This window comes from Callithrix jacchus, chromosome 12, assembly GCF_049354715.1.
Source record: "Callithrix jacchus isolate 240 chromosome 12, calJac240_pri, whole genome shotgun sequence".
Lineage (NCBI taxonomy): Eukaryota > Metazoa > Chordata > Mammalia > Primates > Cebidae > Callithrix > Callithrix jacchus.
The window spans coordinates 68,992,282-69,015,223 of NC_133513.1; the positions used below are offsets into that span (position 1 = coordinate 68,992,282).

The following is a 22,942-nucleotide window of genomic DNA, read 5'->3' on the forward strand; positions in this document are numbered from 1 at the left end:
TAGCTGTATAATGTGGAAGTATGATCTTGTTAATATCTTTATTTGGACATCATATATGTTTTACAGAGACATGTACAGTGCCAGGTTGACAAGGGGCAGGCTTATGATAGTTAATTTTGTGTCAATTTGACTGGACCATGAGATACCCAGATACTTGCCAAACTGGGTATTTCTGTGTATTTCTGTGAGGGTGTTTTTGAATGAGATTAACATTTGAATTGGTAGACTGATGGTCCTCCATAATGTGGGTGGGTTTTACCCAATCAGTTAAAGACCTATGTAGAACAAAAGACTGACCTTCCTGCAAGTAAGAGATTTCTCTTGCCTGACAACCTTTGAACTGAAACACCCACTTTATTTTTTTGTGTTCTTTTTTCCTTTGCCTGATGGCCTTTGGACTCTGAGACATTGGCTCTTTCTGGTGCAGCCTTCAGATTCAAGCTGGGATATAGACTCTGCAGGTTTTGCAGAATCCTATTAATTCTGTTTTTCTAGAGACCTCTGATTAATACAGACATGCATTTCAAAGGCCAATTATTGCCCATGTGTTGTCACTTAGTCATGTGAATTGTAAAAGTATCCTGGTTAGTCATGTTTATATTTTATTGTTGCAAAATTTGGGAATCAGAAAATCTCAGTCATAGTTCCCACAGTTTTCTGACTCTTAATTTGAGTCAGAATTTCGGGTGATTACAAAATATTCAAGTGACTGTGAAATATTTCCTAAATTCTCTAACATACTAGCTGCATGACCTTGGGTAAATCACTTATTTGCTCCAAAATTCAGTTCCTCATTTGTAAAAAGGGGATAAAAATATATCCTCTTTCTATTTCATGAAGTCATTTTAGCATCTCATGACATGGCACATGTAAAACTTCCTGTAAAGATACAAAGCACCATCATGTGATAGAGTTTCTTGCTAATACTGCATAATATATGCATGCATTTGCTGCTATGTAGGTTTATCTTAATTGAAAATTCCTAACCCTTAAGAAACATATATCTGATGACACAGTCCTTTGGTTAAATCAGAGATGGCAACTCAGTAGCACACATGCTGCTAGTCTACCTTCCCACTTCCCTGACAGATATCTGAAATCCAAGGAGATCTGTCTTTCCCATTGAGCATGTTAAGGGTTCAGACTGGGATCGGTGGCTCACGCCTATAATCCCAGCAGTTTGGGAGGCTGAGCTGGGAGGATCCCTTAAGGCCAGGAGTTTGAACCTGCCGTGATTCAAGATTGTGCCGCTGCATTCCAGCCTGGGCGACAGAGACCCTGTCTCTTAAAAAAAAAAAAAAGTCTAATGCCTAGTATTATGTTAGCATTTTAGTATTCCTGGCAACCACTACCAATGGACTTGAGTAGGTCCACAAATTGATGTCTTGTTGGTTAGTAACTAATCTCTAAATTTGTTACTAATTTAGCAATTCTGTGGGTAGCCTGTTCTGTCAAAGGAATGTCTGGATTACCTTTCACTATGTGGATGGCATGGAGAACATGTTTAATCTTAATTGTTGCAGTTAGCAATAGGAATGACAACTCTTCTGCATCAGCTTTGCTAAAGTACTTCCCTTGTGCCCCTCAGCATTTGAAACCTTTATGGTCAGAAATACTGACATTTCTGCTCTTCCCTGCAAATTTTCTTACAAAATCTGCAGTTTGTGAGAATTGCCACTGTCAAAAAGAGTGGCTTGAAAGTGAAAAAGAAATCAGACAGACTATGAGCCAAGAGAAGAAAATGGGCCAGGATACCTACCTTCCTCGCTGTCCCATTCCTTTCTTGCCTTCCTCCCACCAGTATGGGCACAATTAGTCCTTCTGGGAATGATTTTTTTTCAATTCCTGCTCAAATTACATAGAAGAAACCAGAGTTCTCTGATTAAGTAAGCAGAAGGTTTTATATTTCCTTTTGTCACTGAGTCATAAAAAGAAACAAAACAAAACACATTCAGCTCTATTGAAATCTAACCAATTGCTTAGCTTTATTAAACACAGCATCAACAGAAAGAAAATATGTAGTCTTTGCCTAGAAAGGATGGACGCCAAGAATAGAGTAATTTTCTGGCTTTGTCTTTGATATCTGTAAATTTTATTCTTTGTGCAAGTCACTATGTTCCTGAATAGCTGTTGATATTAAACATTGGGGGAAACTTACAAATGGACAGCGAAATTCATTAGGGATTACCAGATGTTAACTAGCCACACTCCACAAGGACCTTACTCACATCTGTTTTTGACCTCCAGGGTGTATAAAACACTTTCTTTTCTCTTCCATTATTCTCTCTCCTTATTTTTCTGGCCAACTATATATTGGACGCAAAACTTGTTCAGACCAAAACTTGGCATGTGAACTCTTGATTTGGCTGCAGTTGGGTTACCACCAATTTGTGAAATAAAGTATGAATAATAATCCAAGCTGTAAGAGTGCAAAGTAAAATAAATCTTTACTTTACCGTCTTATCAAGGCATATAAATCAATCTGGCATGTAAGTCAACCTTAATTTCATGTAAAAGATCCAGATGTAGCTATGATTCTATTTTATAAATATAACCAACATGTTCGATATAATGAGAACTAAAGACTCCATAGAGCTCATGAATGGCCCTTTCCTCATAAGCACAACCCAAGCCTAGAGCCATGGAATTCAAATGAGTTTGCTTGATAACTTTGCCTCTATCCAGGCTCCCCTCATCTCTTTGCTCCTGTCTCTTACTCAATTCAACTTCTTTCTCCCTCCTTATTTTCTGCCAGGCATGTGCCTCCTCCTTACTTGCAGGAATTAGATTAGCTATTTGGGAAGCAATCAGGGCCTAAAGGGAAATTGTCTTTTGTGTCTGCAGCCACGATTTGGGATGCTAACCTCCAACATTTTTGTCCCTCAAAGTAGGCATAAATATTAGACATGCAAATATTTCAAACTTCATGCCTTAGGAAAGACTAGAGTCACACCCGACCCTCACTGATGCTCTGTCTACCTAGTACCAGGATGTCTTTAGCCCTCTGTCCACTGTGTGCAGGCCTTGCACAGACTTGCAAGACTATGTAGAGCCTTTAGCCATAGTGAAAGCTGGGGGAAGAAAGCCACTGACTCCCATTTATTAGGTACTTACTATGATACAGACACATTACCTTCTTCGGTGCCACAGTAGCATGTTATGTAGTGTTCTTACGAAGGAGAAAAGGGAGGCATGGAAGGTTTAATTTCTTTTCTGTAGGACCATAGCACTGTCAGCCTGATGTTAAAGCCTGTGCCTCACCTTGTGCTGCTTCTCTCCCTGCCATATTAGAAAGGAGCTTTTTTAACCCTTCCTTCCATTTTGCAATTTTTGGTCACCAAACAAAAAGCATTCCCTTGCCATCTTCTTTCCTTGGTGTGTGTGTGTGTGTGTGTGTGTGTTTTAAATGTTTTATTTCAATAGCTTTGGTGGTACAAGTGGTTTTTGGTTACATGGATAGATGGTATTTTGGTGAAATCTGAGATTTTAGTGCACCTGTCACCTGAGTAGTATACACTGTACCCAATATGTAGGGTTTTTTTTATCCCTTGATTCCTCTCCCACTCTCCCTCTTGAATCTCCATAGACCATTATGTCACTCTGTGTGCCTTTGCATACCCATAGCTTAGCTCCCACTTGTAAGTGAGAACATATCGTATTTGGTTTTCCATCTGAGTTATTTCACTTATAACAATGGCCTCCAGCTCCACCCAAGTTGCTGTAAAAGATACCATTTTGTTCTTTTTTTTCTGGCTGAGTTGTACTCCATGGTGTATATATGCTACATTTATTTTATCCACTCATTGGTCAGTGGGCACTTAGCTTGGTTCCATATCTTTGCAATTGTGAATTATCCCTTGCCATGTTTTATCCCTTACTGCTTTGCAATTCTGCATGCCACCATCTGTACCTCCAACATCCCAGGATGTATTCTCCTGGTATCCAGTTGAGCTTCAACCCTTTCGAAGTGGCATTCTCTTTTGAAGTTGATGCCATATTCTTTAACAGCCTATGATTCTCTTAACCCTCCTGTCATCTCCTTTTATTCATTCAGATACTTCATACGTGAATTAGGATCCTTTTCTACCTAATTGACTTTTAAGAGATTTTACCTTCCCTGGTCATTGTAGGGACATCAAATTTCTTGCTGCCTCTATTTCATTCTAGTCAGTTGACTTCATCCATTTTCTTTTTTGCCTTGCTCCTCCTAGACTTTACAGCTGATCTCAGAATAGTTGATGTCAACATCCTTGGTTCCTTTAGATTTTCATACTAGGCCGACCCTGCTGCAAAAACTGAATCCTGGATAAATGCCACAATCCACCTTCTCTATACTTGGACAACTGAAGGTTGCTAGAGGAAATGGCGTATCCCTATATTATGCTGTTAATACTAGCTCAGGATTATTCATTAACCTTTTATTTACCTTTGCTAAGATTCTACTCTTTATCTTCAAAGACAAGCTTAAATCCTCACCACTCTCCTCCAGTTCCCCACCCAATACCAACCTTCACTATCAGCACATGGCCTCATATCCTATTACTGTGATGATTGAGACCATCAGGCCTGACCTGTATAATTTTCCTGTTTCACTTTGCCTTATCCAAACCCTCACCCTTCCTTCCTCCCTGCAATCTGGGAGGACAAGACACCTCTTCTTCTACCTGGAATCCTTCCCCTTTCCCTCCAATTGGTGAACTCTTTCCTCATCTTTTAAGGCATCTCAAGTGGTCAGAAGGGTTACCTAAAGCCAGTCCCATAATTGGATTAGGTGACTCCTTGGAGCTTTACACACACACACACACACACACACACTCTCTCTCTCTCTCTCTCTCTCTCTCTCTCTCTCTCTCTCTCTCTGTCTCATATATTCGAAGCTTTCCTGGCATACACACACGCACACACATTTTTTTTCTAGTATTTTGGATGCAATAAAAATATCTCTTATTTCACATTCGTAAAGCTGCTAAAAATGAAATAGATTGACTTTGGAAAAATCACCTGCCCTTTCTGGGCCTCAGTTTATAAAATGAGAAGATTGGACTAGATAAGCTTGTGGATCCCTTGCTACTGAGTTAATGACTTTTATTGATGACAACAGTCATAAAACAGACTATTTTCATGGAAGACATCAGAAAGATAATTAACTCAGGTATTTGAAAAGTATTCTCAAAATATCACATAATTCCTTTATCTGACATTTTGAAGTCAATGTTTAAATGCATAATCTGCTTTGAAATAAAATTCAAGCAGGGCATGGTGGCTCATGCTTATAATCCCAGCACTTTGGCAGGCCAAGGTGGGCAGATCATGACGTCAAGAGATTGAGACCATCCTGGCCAGCATGGTGAAACCCCATCTCTACCAAAAATACAAAAATTAGCTGGGCGTGGTGGTGCATGCCTGTAGTCCCAGCTACTCAGGAAGCTGAGGCAGAAGAATTGCTTGAACCCAGGAAGGGGAGGTTATAGTGAGCCAAGATCGCGCCACTGTACTCCAGCCTGGTGACAGAGCAAGAGTCTATCTCAAAAGAAATAAATAAAATTAAATAACCAAATAAAATCTTATATTTACATTAAATACGAGATTTAAAAAAAACCTTTAAATTTTATAATATAGATTTACATGAAATATTTGCAAAAATAGTACAGAGTTCCTATGTACCCTCCATTTATTTTTCTTACTAATATCTTACATTGTCACATGAATTTTGTCACAAATACAGAACCAACATTGGTATTTTACTACCAACTAAACTCTTGGCTTTGTTCAGATTTTATTATTTTTCATTACTAATGTCATAGTAACTCATAACAACTATACAATATAACTGATACAACTCATAACACCTATTTCAAATATGTCTTGTAACCAGCCCAGTCCTTGGTTTGTAAATACAAATGAACAACAAAAGATCATCAGAGTATTTGAGATCTGTCATGTTATAAAATCCTGGAAGTAAAGGATGGGACTGAGCAACCAACCAAGTAAAATTTTGGGAGGAAGATCACAGAGGTAAAGTGCCATTTTCATAACATCATACCAAAGGGGTGTGCTATCAACATGACTTATCACTGGTGATATTAACCTTGACCTCAATGTACAAAGCATTTTCATATTCATTACCTCATGTGATTCTTTTAATCATCATGAAATGGACAAGATTGGCATTCTTAGCTCCATTATACAAAAGGGGATCTTGAGGCTGAGATGGAACTAAGATGCTAGGACTACCACCCCACTGGTTCCTTCATAGCACTCGACAACCTCTTCTAAGTCATACATAAAAGAAGCAACGTCTTACAATGCTTTCCCATGTCAACTCACTCTAGACCTGCGATGGCTAGGAATGTTCATGATTCAATGATTCATGTTATCTTCATACTATAACTATAACCCTTGGCTTATTTGAATAAGTTCAGATCATCACAGAAGATGATAAAATGTTTTTACTTATCTCCCTTCCTTGTGATAGAGTAAGGCACTGAGCTCATGCAAATGACATTTACCAGCTTTATCATTAACCCCATCATTTACAAGCAGCTGGCCTTAGAATACTCAGCTATGGCCCCAGCTGGGGAATTACACCTTTCTGTTTTGGGTGTTGTTTACTCAATCCTCACTTATATCTTCATTTATTTATTCAACAAATATTTACTGAGTACCTGCTCTATTCCAGACATTTTTCTGAGAACTTTTGAAGTATCAGTTAATTTAATCCTAATAATAGACATGAAGATCTATCATTATTTTTTGAATAGATGAGAACCCAAACTCAAAGAAATTAAGTAACTTTCCAATCGTCATATAAGAAGTGGAGCCAACTCTTGAGGAAGGCGACCTCATCAAGATCCTCCACCTGCACTTTAGATTTCTGTTCCCTGTTAGCTGTTGGAGTGTCTGAAGATTGACTACTACCATCGACTTTTATTAGTTTCTGAAGAAGACTAATTATGACAGTTATTGCTAACTTAATAAAGCTCTATTTTCATTCATGTTATATTGTAATGTGCAATAATTACAATTCCATCTCTTGTTTAATACACACATTTCAGAACAGTAAAGCAATCTGTGAGTTTTCCCTTTCAAGTCTGTGAGCTGGGAATTAAGATTTTGCCTTTGAAATGGCAGAAAAGATTTTGAAAACCCCAAAAGATACAATAAAAGCAGTATTAGAAAGCATGAGGGGGTGAACCAGGAATTTGGAGGAAATCCAGGAAGACCGAATACGGACAGGACTGGGTCAAGGGAAAAGCCAGAGCAGAGGAAAACAGCCTGAGCTAGCCAAGGTGGGCACAGTTCCTTCTGTGAGTGCCGCCTAAGAAGCTGAAGTGACAACCAGCAAGTACAAAGAACAGTAATGCTGGAGGTGTTTGCTTAACACCTCTATTGAGAACAATTGAAGTCTGAAAATCACTTCTGCTTCTTTACAGAGAGGCTGTCACCAGTGATATTTGCCCTCAAGCTAAAACCTGAGAGGCGTTCTTTAAAGAAAAGTTGTTGGGTGGGCTGTGAGGCTTCTAGCAAGGGTGTGGGTAGAATTAGAGCACTGTTATGGGTAGATATGGGTCTTCACAGCAGCCAGAACTGGCAGATGGGGTAGAAGAGAGAAGTCAAGGCGGCTCTTCCAAGGATTGAATTAGATGCACTAAGAACCAGTTCTCAGAGGAACCTTCCTTGCCTTGACACTCCTGCCTGCTCCTCTTCATTGCACCCCTTAGGGAAGCTGAGCTGACAAGTGTTTCTTGCCCAAGTATCCAGAACCACAGCCAGCTCTTCCACTTAATAGATAAACAGCAACTCATAACACCTATTTCAAATATGTCTTGTAACCTGCCCAGTCCTTGGTTTGTAAATATAAATGAACAACAAAAGGTCACCAGAGTATTTGAGAACTGTCATGTTATAAAACCCTGGAAGTAAAGGATGGGACTGAACAACCAGCCAAGTAAAAACAGAAATAATTCAGGAAGACAAAAAGACATTGCAACCACCAGACAAGAATAAACTGCTGTAAAAAACAATGCTCCGTTAATAAATAAGGTTTATTACAAAATAAGTTGACCACCAACAAAAAATCACTTATAGAGGTCAACAATAAAGTGAAATAATCTGAAGACTAACTTAGACATATGGAAGGCAAAGGTAAGAACACAGATGAAAAAGACAAAGATGAAAAATGTGAGGAAAAAACACAAACAGTAAAGGAGAAAAAATTATCAAAGATATAATAAAAGAAGATTTGACTCTCCACCTAAAGACACAAGACTACTGTGTCGAGTAGGGTATGTGAAAGAAACGAACAACATCTAGATGCAGTCAAATGATAAACATTCCATGGTAAAAAAAGTTCTATAAATTCCTGGAGATTAAAAAAAATACTTATCTACACAAAGAAGACAATGAGATACAAAACAGACTTCTTATCAGTAACATCACATTCTAGAAAATAATGGAGAAATGTCTTCAGACTTCAGGGGAGAAACACATTACATCTGAAAATATATTGAGCAATAATTATATGTGTGTGTGTGTGTGTGTGTGTGTGTGTGTGTGTGTGTGTGTATTTAGACAGAGAGAGAGAGAGAGGGAGGGAGAGAGAGAGACGGAATCTCACTCTGTTGCCAGGCTGGAATGCAGTTGCACAATCGTGGCTCACTGCAACCTCCGCTTCCCGGGTTCAAGCAATTCTCTTGTCTCAGTCTCCCGAGTAGCTGAGACCACAGGCACACACCACCACGCCCAGCTAATTTTTGTGTTTTTAGTAGAGACGGGGTTTCACCATGTTGGCCAGGATGGTCTTGATCTCTTGACCTCATGATCTGCCTGCCTTGGCCTTCCAAAGTGCTAGGATTACAGGCCTGAGCCCCTGCACCTGGTCAATAATTATATATTTTAAATATTGTTTGTTGATTTTCAGTTTTTAGAGTAAACCAATTGACAAGGCACAGTATGCAGGTTTAATTATAGCTGGAGAAAAGAATGTTACAGACAATTTTAACAAATTTGGGTAGTAGAAGTGGAATGAGGAGGAAGGTATTGTAGGAGTAATGGATTCACCCAATTTCAAACTGAAAAATTAAGGTCTAGAAATTGGTAAATCAAGAAATAGAGGAATATAAAGTATAATGTTAAAATTATGATTGTAACCATCAGAATATATATAAAAATTGAAAATGTTAATTATGAGTGATTTCTCTGGGGAATCGATATATCTTCCCTTAGTGTATGATTTTTTTTTCCTGCATTGTATTACACCCATCCCCCCAACACATTTATGTATACAAGTAATACCTGAGTAGGATTAAATGGAGCCAAGGGAGGAATAAAGATTGCCAGGAGACTGTAGCTTCTGTGACCAATCTGCAGCTTTGGCGGCCTCCAGATGCAGATGTGACTTTGTATTGCATCCCTGTTGGTGGGTGCATAATTGCATACACAATGTTTAAATGATATTGGGGGGGGACATCTTTGACATCGTAGGTATAGGATGTGGTCATGTTATCCCACAACTGTGATACTCAACGTACCAATGTACCTGCCATGCCCATTCCTCCCCTACTTAAACTCTGCTGCCCAGAATCTTATGTTGAAGGATGAACAAAACACTAAACTGGTATTTCCATCGTGAAATCCGATGAATGGATTTCAGTCAGTAACCTGCTCGGTGGTCCATAGTATTGACCCTGGTACCTAGACGTCAGTTGAACTCCTTATCTCAGCAATTTGAATTCAGTGTGGAAAAATCTGGCTGGAAGACAACAGTGTCATAGAGTTGCTGTGCAAAGGTCTAGAAACTGTGCCCTTGAGAGCCTTGCTGCCACGCAAGTTCACAGCCTCCTCCAGCTCCCAGTTCCCGAGGCTCTGTCTTCATACACCTCCTATTCTTCGTTCCAAGGAATTCCATCACCACTTTTAGACTTCACATTCCCTTCTAATAACTACTCCTTTTACGTGAGCAAACTTGCAGCCAAAATCACTCAAATTGAAAGAAAATCCTGACAACTAAGTTCAGTTTGCATTCAGATGGGAAGGGAGACCTGTTGATAGCTGCCTCCTGGAATAGTGGAGCCAGCTGGATGCATTTTAGTGCAAACCCAGCCTGTACCACAAGACCTGGGTGCATGCAACTGAGATTGCTTTTTTTCAAGAAGAGTCATTTTCTAACTTGCTTATTTTCCCTCCCTGTGTCCATGTGTTCTCACCGTTAAACACCCACTTAGGAGTAAGAACATGCCGTGTTTGGTTTTCTGTTCTTGTGTGAGTTTGCTGAGTATGATGGTTTCCAGATTCATCCATGTCCCTGCAAAGGACATGAACTCATCCTTTTTTATGGCTGCCTAGTATTCCATGATGTATATGTGCCACATTTTCTCTTGCTTTCTGCATTTCTATTTTTTTCTTCTTGTTTAAAGATTATTGGGCTATTTGACAGTTTTAAGATATTTCTGAAACTTCCAGTAAGAAACAACCTTTAATTCTCTTTAATGGCAATTTTGTTTTTCAGTACTAGAGACAACAGAACCTAATCTGTTTCTAAACCTTCAAAATAGGGAACAACAAATGATTGGAAGATGTCAGTCTGACTGCCTTCCCTTTTTTAAAGCTCTCCTAGAGATCCCTTCCTAGTAGGCTTGAGAAAGAGAGAAGCAGTTGGGCACAGTAGGCTCTCGCGTATAACCAGCACTTTGGGAGGAGAGGTGGACAGATCACTTGGGGTCGGGAGTTCAAGACCAGCCTGATGAAACCCCATCTCTACTAAAAATATAAAAATTAGCTGGGCATGATGGCGCACCCTTGTAATCTCGGGAGCTAGAGGCATAAAATCGTTTGAACCTGGGAGACAGAGGCTGCAGTGAGCAGAGATCGCACCACTGCACTCCAGTCTGGGTGACAGAGTGGGACTCCATTTCAGAGAGAAAGAGAGAGAGAGAGAGAGAGAGACAGACAACCTCTGACCACAAGCAAGTGGTCTGGCATCATCAGCCAGGCATTGGTATCCTCTTCTCGAACATACAAGTTTTACAAAACATCAGGTAAGGCCACTCTGAGATCATGGTGGATAAAATAGGACAGCTACAAAATTACTTCTGATCATGAATATAGTGCAAATCACAAACATCACCAAACTTTCCTTTCTATATTAGATTTATCAACATATCCAACATAAAATTAACCCCACTTCCTAATAGCATTTAATCTAGAGTAAAACCCCAGTTTTGTAAGCCCCTGAATCACCTAAGTCAAGCCCAAATCATGTCCAATAAGTTATCTGTAACACTTTTTAACTTTTCCAACATCTTCTTACTGAGGTGCCCCGCAGTTCTCCATGGAGTGCACCCTCTCCCTAAAAAAGTAATGAACTCAACTTGTTCAGTTCCAGATGTTTCTAGTGATGCTCATCCGGGTTTTTTTGACAGGAATGTCATGTTCCCCCAATCCAATCCTGTTACTACTTCCTCAAATCATTGAAGAGCAGCTTCCCTGGAGTAACTTTCTTGGTCTTTGCAATAATCACTGATGTCTACCAGGCATTTATCACTCGCCTGCACTTCACATGGATGAACTCATCTGATCTGCACAATGACCCTGTGAGTAGATAGGTTTAGTATCAAATTTACAGAAGGAAAAAAGGCACAATACTACTATGTAACTTAGTGGGCAGTCTAAGTCAGCCGGTTGATGGGTGCGGGGCTCTCACCCCGACAGCACACTGCTTCCTTGTACCCCGTTCCTCTGCTACTATGCTCTTCCACTTCGTTGAATGGTGTGTGGTCACTGTCATCAGCCCACATTGAAGGACACTAGAAACTAAACAGAACCAGGAAATCATTGCTGGGTTTCCTGTAAGATATGGGAGAATGCTGACCCACAGGAGAAAACAAAAATTCTCTCAGATTTCAGTATCAGAAATAACTTCAAAGCTTCTTCTGAGAAGTTAGATATTTTTCAGCTAATGGAGACATTAATCATATAACTCGCAATTTTTCAACTTGATTTTAAGGAAAGTATGAGACGATTTTAACTGGACTAAACCTAACCAGGAAAGATATTCCCTTTGCATATTTCTTTCATTGTTACTATGTGGTCAAGGGAGCATTCTTTCTTGGTATTATAGTAATATGACTATTAATTCTATATCTTCCTTTACAACAAAGAGGGAGTTTGAGGCACAGAACTTCGGAGGGCACTAATTAATATCTACAGAGATTTCAATAACTTAGTTCACTTTATTTTAGCTATTTTTGTAATTATCTTCCAACTATAGGGAACTGTACAGGCTTTTCCATTTACAAATGATATAAAGTTTATTTTTTAAAATAAATTTCTTTGAGTAAAAATTTGAGTACATTTAAAGAGAAATGTTAACTAAATAGTAGTACAGGCCGTGGGACACCAGACAAGAAAACAGAAATCATGAAGGTGTTTTGGAAACCCTGACTTCATTTCTTGTGTTGGATGCTGGAAGGAGATGAGTTTAATTCGTAGTCATTGATTTCAAGAGCGCAGGTCCTTGAAATTGAGACTGGATGCATTTTACCGTCTAATCGCATTAGAAGACGACTTTATCATCCGTCTCCTCCTCCACTTCCCCTCTGCCATCTTATCTTGCTACTCCAGTATTTTTTCAGGAAAAAAAAATCCCGATGGGATGCGGTGGGGGCTGGCACAATAAGGAATCTTCAAGGAGTGAAAGTGACCAGGGCTACCAACTGGTCCAGAGATGTGCGCTAAGCTCGCAGAAAGCCCAGAGGATCTGACTGCCTCTCATCCTGGGAAGTTTTAATTCTTCACACTGGGCAGTAACTGGGTTTGTAAAACTGCTTGGATTCTTTGGCTCCACTGCGTCCCGGCTTCGTGTCACTGTGACAGCGTGAGACGTGTGAGTGAATGAAAGTACTTCGGTGGAAAGTAAGGAGGAGCTGCCAGAGATGTGCTCCTCCTCCTTTCTGGCTGTGCGGCACCTTGACCTTGAGTCCACCTCCCTCCTCTTTCCACCCCCTCCTGATGGGGAAGTTCTTGGGGACCTCCTGGAGGCCTGGGGGCGGGGTAGAGGACAGGGATGGAGACTGGCCCCGAGATTGGAAGGGGGATGGGCAGCTCTGGAGAATAACGCCCAGGAGCGAGGGCAGCGCAGCCCCAGACTCCCTGGAAAGCCCAACAGTCTGGAAAAGCTGGGTGTGGATTCGCCCCTCTTTGAAGAGTTTTCAGGAAGTTTGGGGGAGGGGCGAGACGCCCTCACCAGTTCTACCGGCGTCGGGCGCTGAGGGTGAGAAGAGACACAGCAGCAGCAGATCTCAGTGCTTGTCACCTTCCTGCCCACCGGTGGGCTCCGGGCGCGCCCGGCGGGGTCCTCCGGGCGCAGGCACAGTGCGCGGGCCAGCATGGAGGGACTGGTCTTCTTCAACGCCCTGGCCACCCGGCTGCTGTTCCTGCTGCACTCGCTGGTCGGTGTCTGGCGAGTGACCGAGGTGAAGAAGGAGCCGCGGTACTGGCTGCTCGCGCTGCTCAACCTTTTGCTCTTCCTGGAGACTGCTCTCACTCTCAAGTTCAAGCGCGGCAGAGGCTACAAATGGTGAGAGTGCCCCGGGAAAGCGAGGGCGCACGGGGCCCTAGGGTATTGTCCCCCACCGCACTCGCGTGCAGCCCTAGAGCCCATCTTCCCGAAACCCGCCGATTCTACTCGAATTTGGACCCGGTTTGTCCTCGCTGGGAGCTTGGAAGGCGCGAGATGCTTGCACGTCTCTTGGGCACGCCAGGGCTTCCTTAGGGTCCCAGTGCAACACTGGGAAGGCTCGATCCGTGAGCCCAGGCAAGAGTCACGCAGTCTGAGGTTCGGAAACTCGCAAGATGAATAAAGAGAAAAAGCGTTGGTACGTTTTACTGAATGAGTCATGGGGCAAGGGTGTGTGAGTTTGCGCGGGTTACTCTACGTGCGTGCACGTGCGGGAATGTCCTACGCCGGGTATTATCGACCTTTGCGAGAGCTTTAGCGCAGCGGGTCACCCTCCTAAGACTAGAAGCCTCTCGTCGAGCGTCGGTGGTTTCAGCCGCTTCACTTCCCTGCGGCCGCAGAGGTCGCGCGCTCTCTGGCACAGCGCCAGCTTCAGGTGTCTGAGTTTGGTGGCTTTGGTGCTTGGTTAATGGCCTGCCTATCTTGCCAGGAACGCGTTGTAACGCTGGTGAAGGGACCAGCAGGTAGTGGTTCGGTCTTAACCTCTGTGTGCAAGAACTACAAGTCATGTGTGGTGCTTATTTCCTCCCCGAAGGGCTTGAATGGCAATAAAATAATTGAGAAAAAGATTCTCTTGCCATTGATTAAGAGCCTCCCCCAAACCCCAGAGGAACTTCTCTAAGTTAGGCCACTTTCTATATTAATTTTTAAAATGGGATGTGTTTTCATATATATCAATACCTTTAAAGTACCCCATGCTACGAGAAAGGAGAAAATGGTATTAGGCAATTTACTAATTACGTACACAATGGCATTATAGTCATTGCATTCAGAAAAATAAAACAGCCCCCCTACAGTTTTACATATTAAACTACAAAAGGCTTTGTATTTCTTGACAGTTCATGGAAGAAAACATGTTGCCTCTGAAGATGATGTAAATTTTGCTTACATTTTCTACTGCTTGAAAAATTTCTAGAATTACCAGTGCCCATATTATTCAAGAACAATCCTAATTTAATACAACCAGGCTGGGAATGTGACTACCACTGCCTCCACCCTCCCCACCCCCATGAAGAGTTTCTTAAGCATGAGACATTTGCGGTACTTTCCAGTGTGCCTTTTGGAAATCTCAAAGAAAAATGGTGTTAGCTTCTAAAATAAGCCTTGGGGTTAAAGAAACAAAAGGGGAGAAAAGTGTTTGTTCACTCAGCAGGTCATATAACATTGATTTAACTTTGACTGAATAACTTTAATAAACCAGAGTGGAAATATCTTTGGTCATAGAAAGATGAAGTCTGAGGCTGAAAACTGTCGTATGGAAAGTCCTGCCACCCACCACCAGAGATTCTGGGACACATTCAACCTTGGAAGAGGTGCCTGCTCTCCCCCTCCAAGAGTAGACCAGTTTAACTCTAAGTCAAACACCCGCATTGTGTAGAAATACTGTAGCCAATCGAACTTTACCTTCACGTCTACATCTTTAACTGCTGATTCAGACTGACATCACTTAAAATCAGGAGAGGAACAATGGTTGGGACAAAAAATGAGTGATGGTCAATGAGTCAGGTTCTCCAGGAGATATACTAGTGTTTAGAGTATGCACCTCAAAATTAGACACATGATGGGGTAAAATCTGGGTTTTCCTACTTGCAGTCAGACCTTGAGCAGGCTACTTAGTATCTCAGCCTCGATTTCTTACCTGTAAATACATGCCTCATAGGCTATTAGAGAATTATATGAACTAGAATGTGTTGATTGGTGATGAATAAAAAAGCAATGGTCATTTCTAGATCCAAAGGTTTTTCTTTATTTCCTTCTTATTAAAAATATTCTTGTATCGACTAGACACATTTTATATCTGCACAAGTCAGACTAATTTACTTGAGTGACTAACCAATAAACCATTGGTTCCATGCAAAAAAGTTGAAAAAAAAATTCTCACCTTTATTTCGGAAGAACAGACCCATTTTATATATTGGGCATTATAACACTAATTCAAGGAAAATCTTGCTGGCCTAGCTATACTCATATTTGAAAATAAGCAAAGAAAAATGTTGATTGATTTGACTTAGTATAAAATTTCAGCAACAAATGAGTTTCTGTAGCTGGTCTAAATAGGAATATGAGGAATAATACTTTATTCTACTGATGTTACCAAATACAACTGAGTATACAAATATGTTCATTCATATGGTGGACAGAGCCCACACACTATTCTGTCCTAAATGTGAGAAAAAAATCAGAAGATGGGCTGCTAAAAAATGTAGGCAATTATCCTTGTAATAATATGGTAAAAATGAAAAAGGGTTTAATTTGGGGATGATGCCATTTCTAGGTGAAGTTTTCTGAGTAAAGCAAGATATAATTTTTGTTTTTGAGTGTTAAGAAAATATTTCCAACAGAAAATCTAGGCTAGTGGAATGAAAGAGAGATGAAGTAAACATTATGGCTATATCTATATCTCTATACAGAAAAATATTAATATGTATTAGTCTATAGCTGTATTGATTTACATATTAAACTACGAAAGCCTTTGTATTTTTTACAGTTCATGGAAGAAAACATGTTGCCTCTAATTAATACTAATATTAATATGTATTAGTTTATACAGATATAAAGATAAGCCTTTGTTCCATGGGTCTTATAGTCTTATATTTTGGAATCTACCCTATAGAACCAATGGTACCCATATGTGAAGACATGAGCAAAAATATTAATATCCTTATTGTTTGTGGAAAGTAAAGATTAAAACATACTGATTATCCAGCAAAGGAAATGTTAACAATAGTGAAATATTTGCACTATAGGCTATTTTACTGATATTAAAAATAATGAGCTAGATCTTAACCCTAACTTTGAGGAATGTTCATGATGTATTATCAGGACCCTAAATTTATAGAGTTGTGTATATTATGGTTCATTTTTAAAAAATGGACTTGAAAAAGAATTGCATTTGTTATCAATTGAAAGCATTGTTTCTACAAGTGGAAATGAGCAGCAAAGGAGGAATAGGAGGAAGGGAAGGGGAAAGGGAAAAAAAAACCTTTCATACTGAAAATAAATAAATAGGAATATAATGATTGACTAAACCTGAATGATGGACTAAAATATATACACATATAAGGTGAAAAACTTCTTTTCCTTGAAAATCAGATCCATGGACCGCCATTGGACTACTTTGGGCTACTTTGAGTATTGTTCTTTTAATTTAAATTTACACTTGGACCCAAATGAGTCCAAGCCATAGAAATTGTGGAACAATAAAGAGAGTTATAGAGGGAAATGTGAACGAAATATTTTGAAACATAGCAAACATATGACACTTATCCAGAGAATATTTCTTTAGCTATCCTTTGGAAAGGAAACATGGAACTGGAATTGCTGAGCTCAGCCGTCCGGGGACAAGCAGCGTTACATCAACACTACAAACTCGCCAGTTGGAGAGGTTTAATTTGTTGGAATCCTATAGCATAGAGAGGGTGAGCCAACAACACGTCCCTGTTAAGCTAAAAAAAAATGTATACTCATGGAGGTTGCTCTTTTTTCACCTAATATTTATCTGTTTCACCTGCATATTTAATTACATTTCTGTAAGATGAAAATGAATATCCCTTGGCTTAAGCTTTTCTTGATTGTATTTTCTATCGTCTGGGCAGCAATCCAACGGATCTGTGAATTACCATTTAGGTAAAGTCAAATAAAAGGCAACATTTCAGCTGCGTTCCAGCCAATAAAATATTCCTCAGGGAGAGAAAAAATTACTAAGATTGTGACAAGTTTGAAGCCTGTTAAAGCAGGCATTGTCTGAGAATAAGTAGAAAGCTAAGTTGAACTTGCTGGCCAAAGAGTACACAATTTTAAGCACTGAGTTTTCTTCACCAGAAAAATCCAAGGAAAATATACTTTGTGAGTTAGTAAATAATAACTCACCTATTTGGTCACCTTGCTTTGTTATCCCTCATTTCCTTTTACTTAAGTATTTTTGAATTGCTTACTGAGCAAGCATGATACTATGTTAGATACTGCGAGACCAGGCAGAAGAAACAGAAAACAAACATGCTTGACATTTTAAAAGGTAGCATTTTGATGAAGTGCTCGAATGTGTTGGAATCAAAATCATTATGAACATTTAGCTTTTCCTATGTTCCAGAATCTTCCAAGGGTTCCACAGAGATGATTCCATTTGATCCTGACAATAGCTGTAGTTTATTTTCTGTTTCTCTGTTTTCTTCCATTTTTAGATGAGGAAACTGAGGCACAGAGCTATTAAGTCATCTCTTTTAGGACCAGTTAGTGGTCAGTTAAGAGAGAATAGTGAAGACTCCAGGCTCTCAATCTTACACACTCTAACAGTCAGAGGAGAAAGGATGTGCTCTGGAATATGGGGTCGGGAACAGGGAACTTTACAGCATTTGAGCTGTTGTTGGAACAGTGGGTGAGAGCTGCATCTGGAGAGAGGTGTACAAAGGCCACGTAGGGAGGGAACCTCCTGGGTGGGCGGGTAAATTAGGCAACCTTGAGCAGGTTTCTCTGGAGAAGGCACAGAGTCTTTTCACTTTCTATCAACAACAGTGTACGGGACGACGTCTACTATATTGTATCAGGCAATATTCAAGTACTGAAAATATGGAAGTGAATAAACAGGCAAAATTCAGCCCTTGAAAACCTCACATTTTAGTCAAGGCTCAGAAAATAAAGACATAAGTAACTAATAAACAGATGAATGAATAGGTAAGAAGAATCAAGCGAACAAATGAGTGATCAGAACTCTAAAGGCCCCAGTGGTTTGGGTGACAGACTGAGGGGATGTGCAAGAAGGGGCCACTGGATGGTCAGAGAAGCCTGGTGGGATGTGACATTTGAGCTGAGGCCTTATAGAAGAGAGAGAGCTAGCCAGGCATGGGGAGGATAAGAAAAAGGGACAATCTGCATGAGCCTTGAAACATTTCTGACATACTCTCAAATGACTGATAAATACTGATAAAAAGAGTTTTTCTACTCTTCCCTCTCTTATTATTACGGTGTCCCTCGACTCCATGTTAAAAACTCTTCCAAATTTTCTTAACTTTATGATATCTCATTTTAAACACTGTGTATTACAAATTGTCTGGATGGCTCACAGCTGAAAACAGAAAAGACAAGTTAGAAAACAAGATTCTATCCTAAATTGATCATAAATTCAAACCAATCTCGTAAAAAATTCAGTGAAATCTGTTTAGATCATTCAATTGCATTTGAAAAGTTCAGCAGTGAAATTGAAAACGTAGGCCTGACAGATGCATATGGTAAGAAATTTGATCTTGATTTATAAGTTTTGAGCAATGTGAGAGAACTTTGTGTGATGTAATTCTGTAGTATGTGATAATATGTACTTTATTCCATCAAAAATGTTTATGAAAATACCAGAGAAAAGGTTTGGAAATAAGAACACTCTTCCTCCCCCCTCCCCACCCCAATCTTTTTGGACCCTACAGAGGATGAGATAGAGGGATTTGGAAGGAGACCCAGTGACTTCCATATGGCCAACCTGGGCACTGGAAATTCTCCCAGAAGATAAACCACTTCTCTCCCTCTTGACACTTGGTGTCCAAATTCCCTAAAACCTCTCTTTAGCTTTTTAGCATATGTGAGGTTTCATACTCCAGGCATACCTCATTTTATTGTGCTTTGCAGATAGTGCAATTTTTAAGGTTTGTTGTAGCCCTGAGGGGAGCAAGTCTTGACACTGTTTTTCCACGTGTATGTTTATTCTGTGTCTCTGTGTCAGCATTTCTTTTATTTTTAGCAATAAAAAATTTTTAAATTAAGGTATGTACTTTTTGTTTGTTTTGAGACGGAGTCTCTCTCTGTCACCAGGCAGGAGTGCAATGGCACGATCTTGGCTCACTGCAACCTCTGCCTCCTGGGTTCGAGTGATTCCCAGCCTCAGCCTCCTGAGTAGCTGGGACTACAAGAGTGCGTTACCATGCCCTGCTAATTTTTTGTATTTTAGTAGAGACAGGGTTTCACCATGTTGGCCAGGGTGGTCTCAATCTCCTGACCTCGTGATCCGCCTGCCTCAGCCTCCCAAAGTGCTGGGATTACAAGCGTGAGCCACCGTGCCTGGCTGGTATGTACATTTTGTTAAGGCATGACTGTTGCACACTGAATAGACTACAGTATAGTGTAAACATAACTTTTATATGGACTGGGAAATCAAAAATTTTGTGTGATCCACTTTATTGAGATGTCTGAAACCAAGGTATGCTTGTATTTATCTTCCTGTATCTTTGTGGGAATGTGTGTTTCAGATCCTGAGTCTTGAACTCACTGCAAAAGGGTGACTTAAATGTGCATAATTTTAGGAAGCACACACTGAATGTTATTATCAAATGACTTTGTTTTAAGTAATCCAAGCCATGGTTTGGGAAGAAGAGTCTTCTCCATAAATTAGTGCCATGGTTTGGGAAGAAGAGCCTTCTCCATAAATTAGTGCCATGGTTTGGGAAGAAGAGCCTTCTCCATAAATTAGTGCCATGCTTTACTCCCAAGAAGAAGGCACACTTCCTTCTTTTACTTCACAGAGGACTTCGGACCAGTATAATAATTATGTCTGCATGTAGAATGGGATCTCCAAGAAACTGAATCACTGAATAATGGCCATGCTTTCTTTATGAGTATATTCAATTGAGACATTTAGAACTAAAAATTAAAGTTAGATACATATATTTTTCACTTTTTGTACTTGACTGGAAGAAAAACAAAGTACAAATTAACATGGGCAGCTCTTATAAGTCAGTATAAATATAGCCCTATTTTTGAATTTCATGCGTTTCTTCTCATGGCAGTGACATTATGCATACAGCATCAGGACAAATCTGAATAGCTTAATGTTTTTTCCAACAGTGGAAAATTCACATTTATATCAAGGTTTATTCTCCCCATGTATATGTTCTCCACTACTCTGGAGGTTCCTATAAAGTCATGGTACTAGGACAATTAGGCCTTCGGTGTATAAAATGTTTTGTTAAAAAAAAGTTTCTTCTCTTTAAAAAAAAGTTTAATGTAGGCACTTTATGAAATGTACTTTTGTGGAAAGTCATGTTGAAATCATAAGAATATAAGGACTGTCAGCATAAGATGCCAGGGTGAACACCAATTTTGTTACTTTTCTCTGAATGTAAACCTATTACCCATAGTTACTTAAGAAGGTGGGTTATATTTTATCTTTGGTTTGTCTGAACCTTGAAGAGATAGATAATATACAACTGACTTAATGTTATCCACTTATTAGAATAAAAATCAGTCATCCTTAAGCACATAAAGATCAGCACTGCTGTAGCCCTGGGTGAGGAGGTGGGGTTGCTCCTGCAGTGTTCCTTTGCTTTCTTATTTCCCAGATTGAGCTTCCTGTCTCATACATGTTTTAATCTACCTGAAATAGCCTCCCATAAATTGGCTAGTGTCACTCTCAGGCAGGCTCTTAATACTAGCGATGATGATTATGGTGAAGGTATGATGATGATGATAATGGAGGTGGCACCACTTATCAATTATTGAGTGCTGACAATGCTACAGCCTGCTTTCTTTCCCTTATCTCATATAATCCTTACAATGACCCTATCAATTAGTTGCCCATTTTAATTACCATTTTAGGGTGAGGACAGTAATGCACAGCAACACTAAATCATTAATCCAAGGTCACAACGGATAATAATAGATCATAAATACAATTCCTAGCATCTGGTGAGCACTCACATTTATTGAGCCAGGCATTGGCATTGCACACATCAGCTCATTCAGTTCTGACAACAGCCCTGGTAGTGCCTTCGTGCTTCTGCTTGCAGTTGGGGAAGCTACAGCTTAGAGGTCTGGAGAAAGAGTCTTCTTCCCAGGATTAACAGTTTAGTAATCCTGTGTTGAGTCCTCCCTTTACTCCATCAGCCTCCTTGTTATTTTTTGTATTCAGTGACTACATTACTACGTAATTTTTAGAGTCAAGGATTTTCTTAATAGAGAAAGGATCAAAGTTTTGATGGTGGTGTCTCTTTCTTTCTTTCTTTCTTTCTTTCTTTCTTTTTTTTCTTTCTTTCTTTTTCTTTCTCTCTCTCTTTCTTTCTTTTTCTTTGTCTCTCTCTTTCTTCCTTTCTTTAAATTGTGTAGGTAAATCTCAAGTGACTAGCTCAAGGAGGACTGGCATGGTTTTTCTTAGAACATAATGTAGGAAAGTCCATACTAGATATAAGAGTATCTGGCTCAGATACACTCTTGCATAAGCAAACATTCTTGTAAAATCAAAACAGGATGTAAAAGGAAGAAAAAGGGGAAAAATTCTAGACTATTTTCACTTTTGTCTTAAAGAACCAATCTCCTTTACAGCACAGAAATAAGTACTATTGTCTTTATTTAGAATGAAATCAACTAAAGCCTTATATAAATAATAATTATAATGCCTTTTAATTTCTCAGCAAGTATTGAAGTTCTTTTAGTCAGCAGTAATGTAAGTTTATTTGTTCATTAAATAAGTATTTATTGTACTAGATGCTGTGTTGGTGGTTTTATACAAAATAGAAAATATATATAGTCATATGAGAACAGTATAAAATAACATTTAGAGAACCAAGTAATTTTTCACAAATTAAGCCCAAGAATGTGGAAAGCCTTCAAAATCAAGATACAACAGTAAGGTAGGCTTGTTGACAAGGAAGATTTCAGAGGTAAATGGTTTCTGAGATACTGGTGGTTATGAGTGCAGAAAAAGAGAGATGCTTTAAGGTTGAAAGAATATCATGATGGCAATAGTTAGGATTTCAACTGGAACAATTCATTTAGGAGGATGCCATGATTTTGCTTTCTTCTGAAATATTCTATGAGAAAAATAATATGTAGATCCTCAAATGGATGCATATTTTGTTACTATATCTAGTTTAGTAATAGCGAAACATATTGCTGAAGTGTGACTGTGAACAACTTCCGTTGTAATAAAGCTTGTGCTTGCTTGGAAAATTTTAGATTGAATGAGGTCTATGGGGTACAATTTTGCTATCAGTTTATATCATAATTTGAGAATATGACTTTATTTTTTTTAAATTGCAACAACAAACAATGACAGTTACAATTAAGAGTCACATTCAGTAGTATCTCCTCTTTACAAAACCTAAATGTAGACAATCTGCAAGGACTTTGGAAATACAAAGAATGATTTCATTGCAATGATTTCATCTCAACCTGTTTGAAGTTCCTCCTTGTCTCTTCTGTCATTATTTGTCTGGTCATCCGTTAGATCAC

At 39.5% G+C, this 22,942-nt stretch overlaps 1 protein-coding gene and 1 long non-coding RNA gene across 4 annotated transcripts in view; one reads left to right on the forward strand and one right to left on the reverse strand.

The window, feature by feature from the left end:
- Nucleotides 1-13,857, reverse strand: part of LOC144578500 (uncharacterized) — a 38,629-nt gene extending 24,772 nt beyond the window's left edge. Inside the window, exon 1 of the long non-coding RNA XR_013524397.1 lies at nt 13,192-13,857. This is a non-coding gene — a long non-coding RNA (uncharacterized LOC144578500). The remainder of the gene's footprint in view (nt 1-13,191) is intronic.
- TMEM26 (transmembrane protein 26) overlaps nt 13,143-22,942 on the forward strand; it is a 51,277-nt gene continuing 41,477 nt past the window's right edge. For 2 of the 3 annotated variants that reach the window (XM_002756336.6, XM_009009885.5), the window contains exon 1: nt 13,143-13,576. In XM_002756336.6, the coding sequence (XP_002756382.1) occupies nt 13,386-13,576 (191 nt within the window). In that variant the 5' untranslated portion in view covers nt 13,143-13,385. Of the gene's footprint in view, nt 13,875-22,942 lie in introns of all 3 variants that reach the window. The other variant, XM_035268292.3, reaches the window with a different exon arrangement.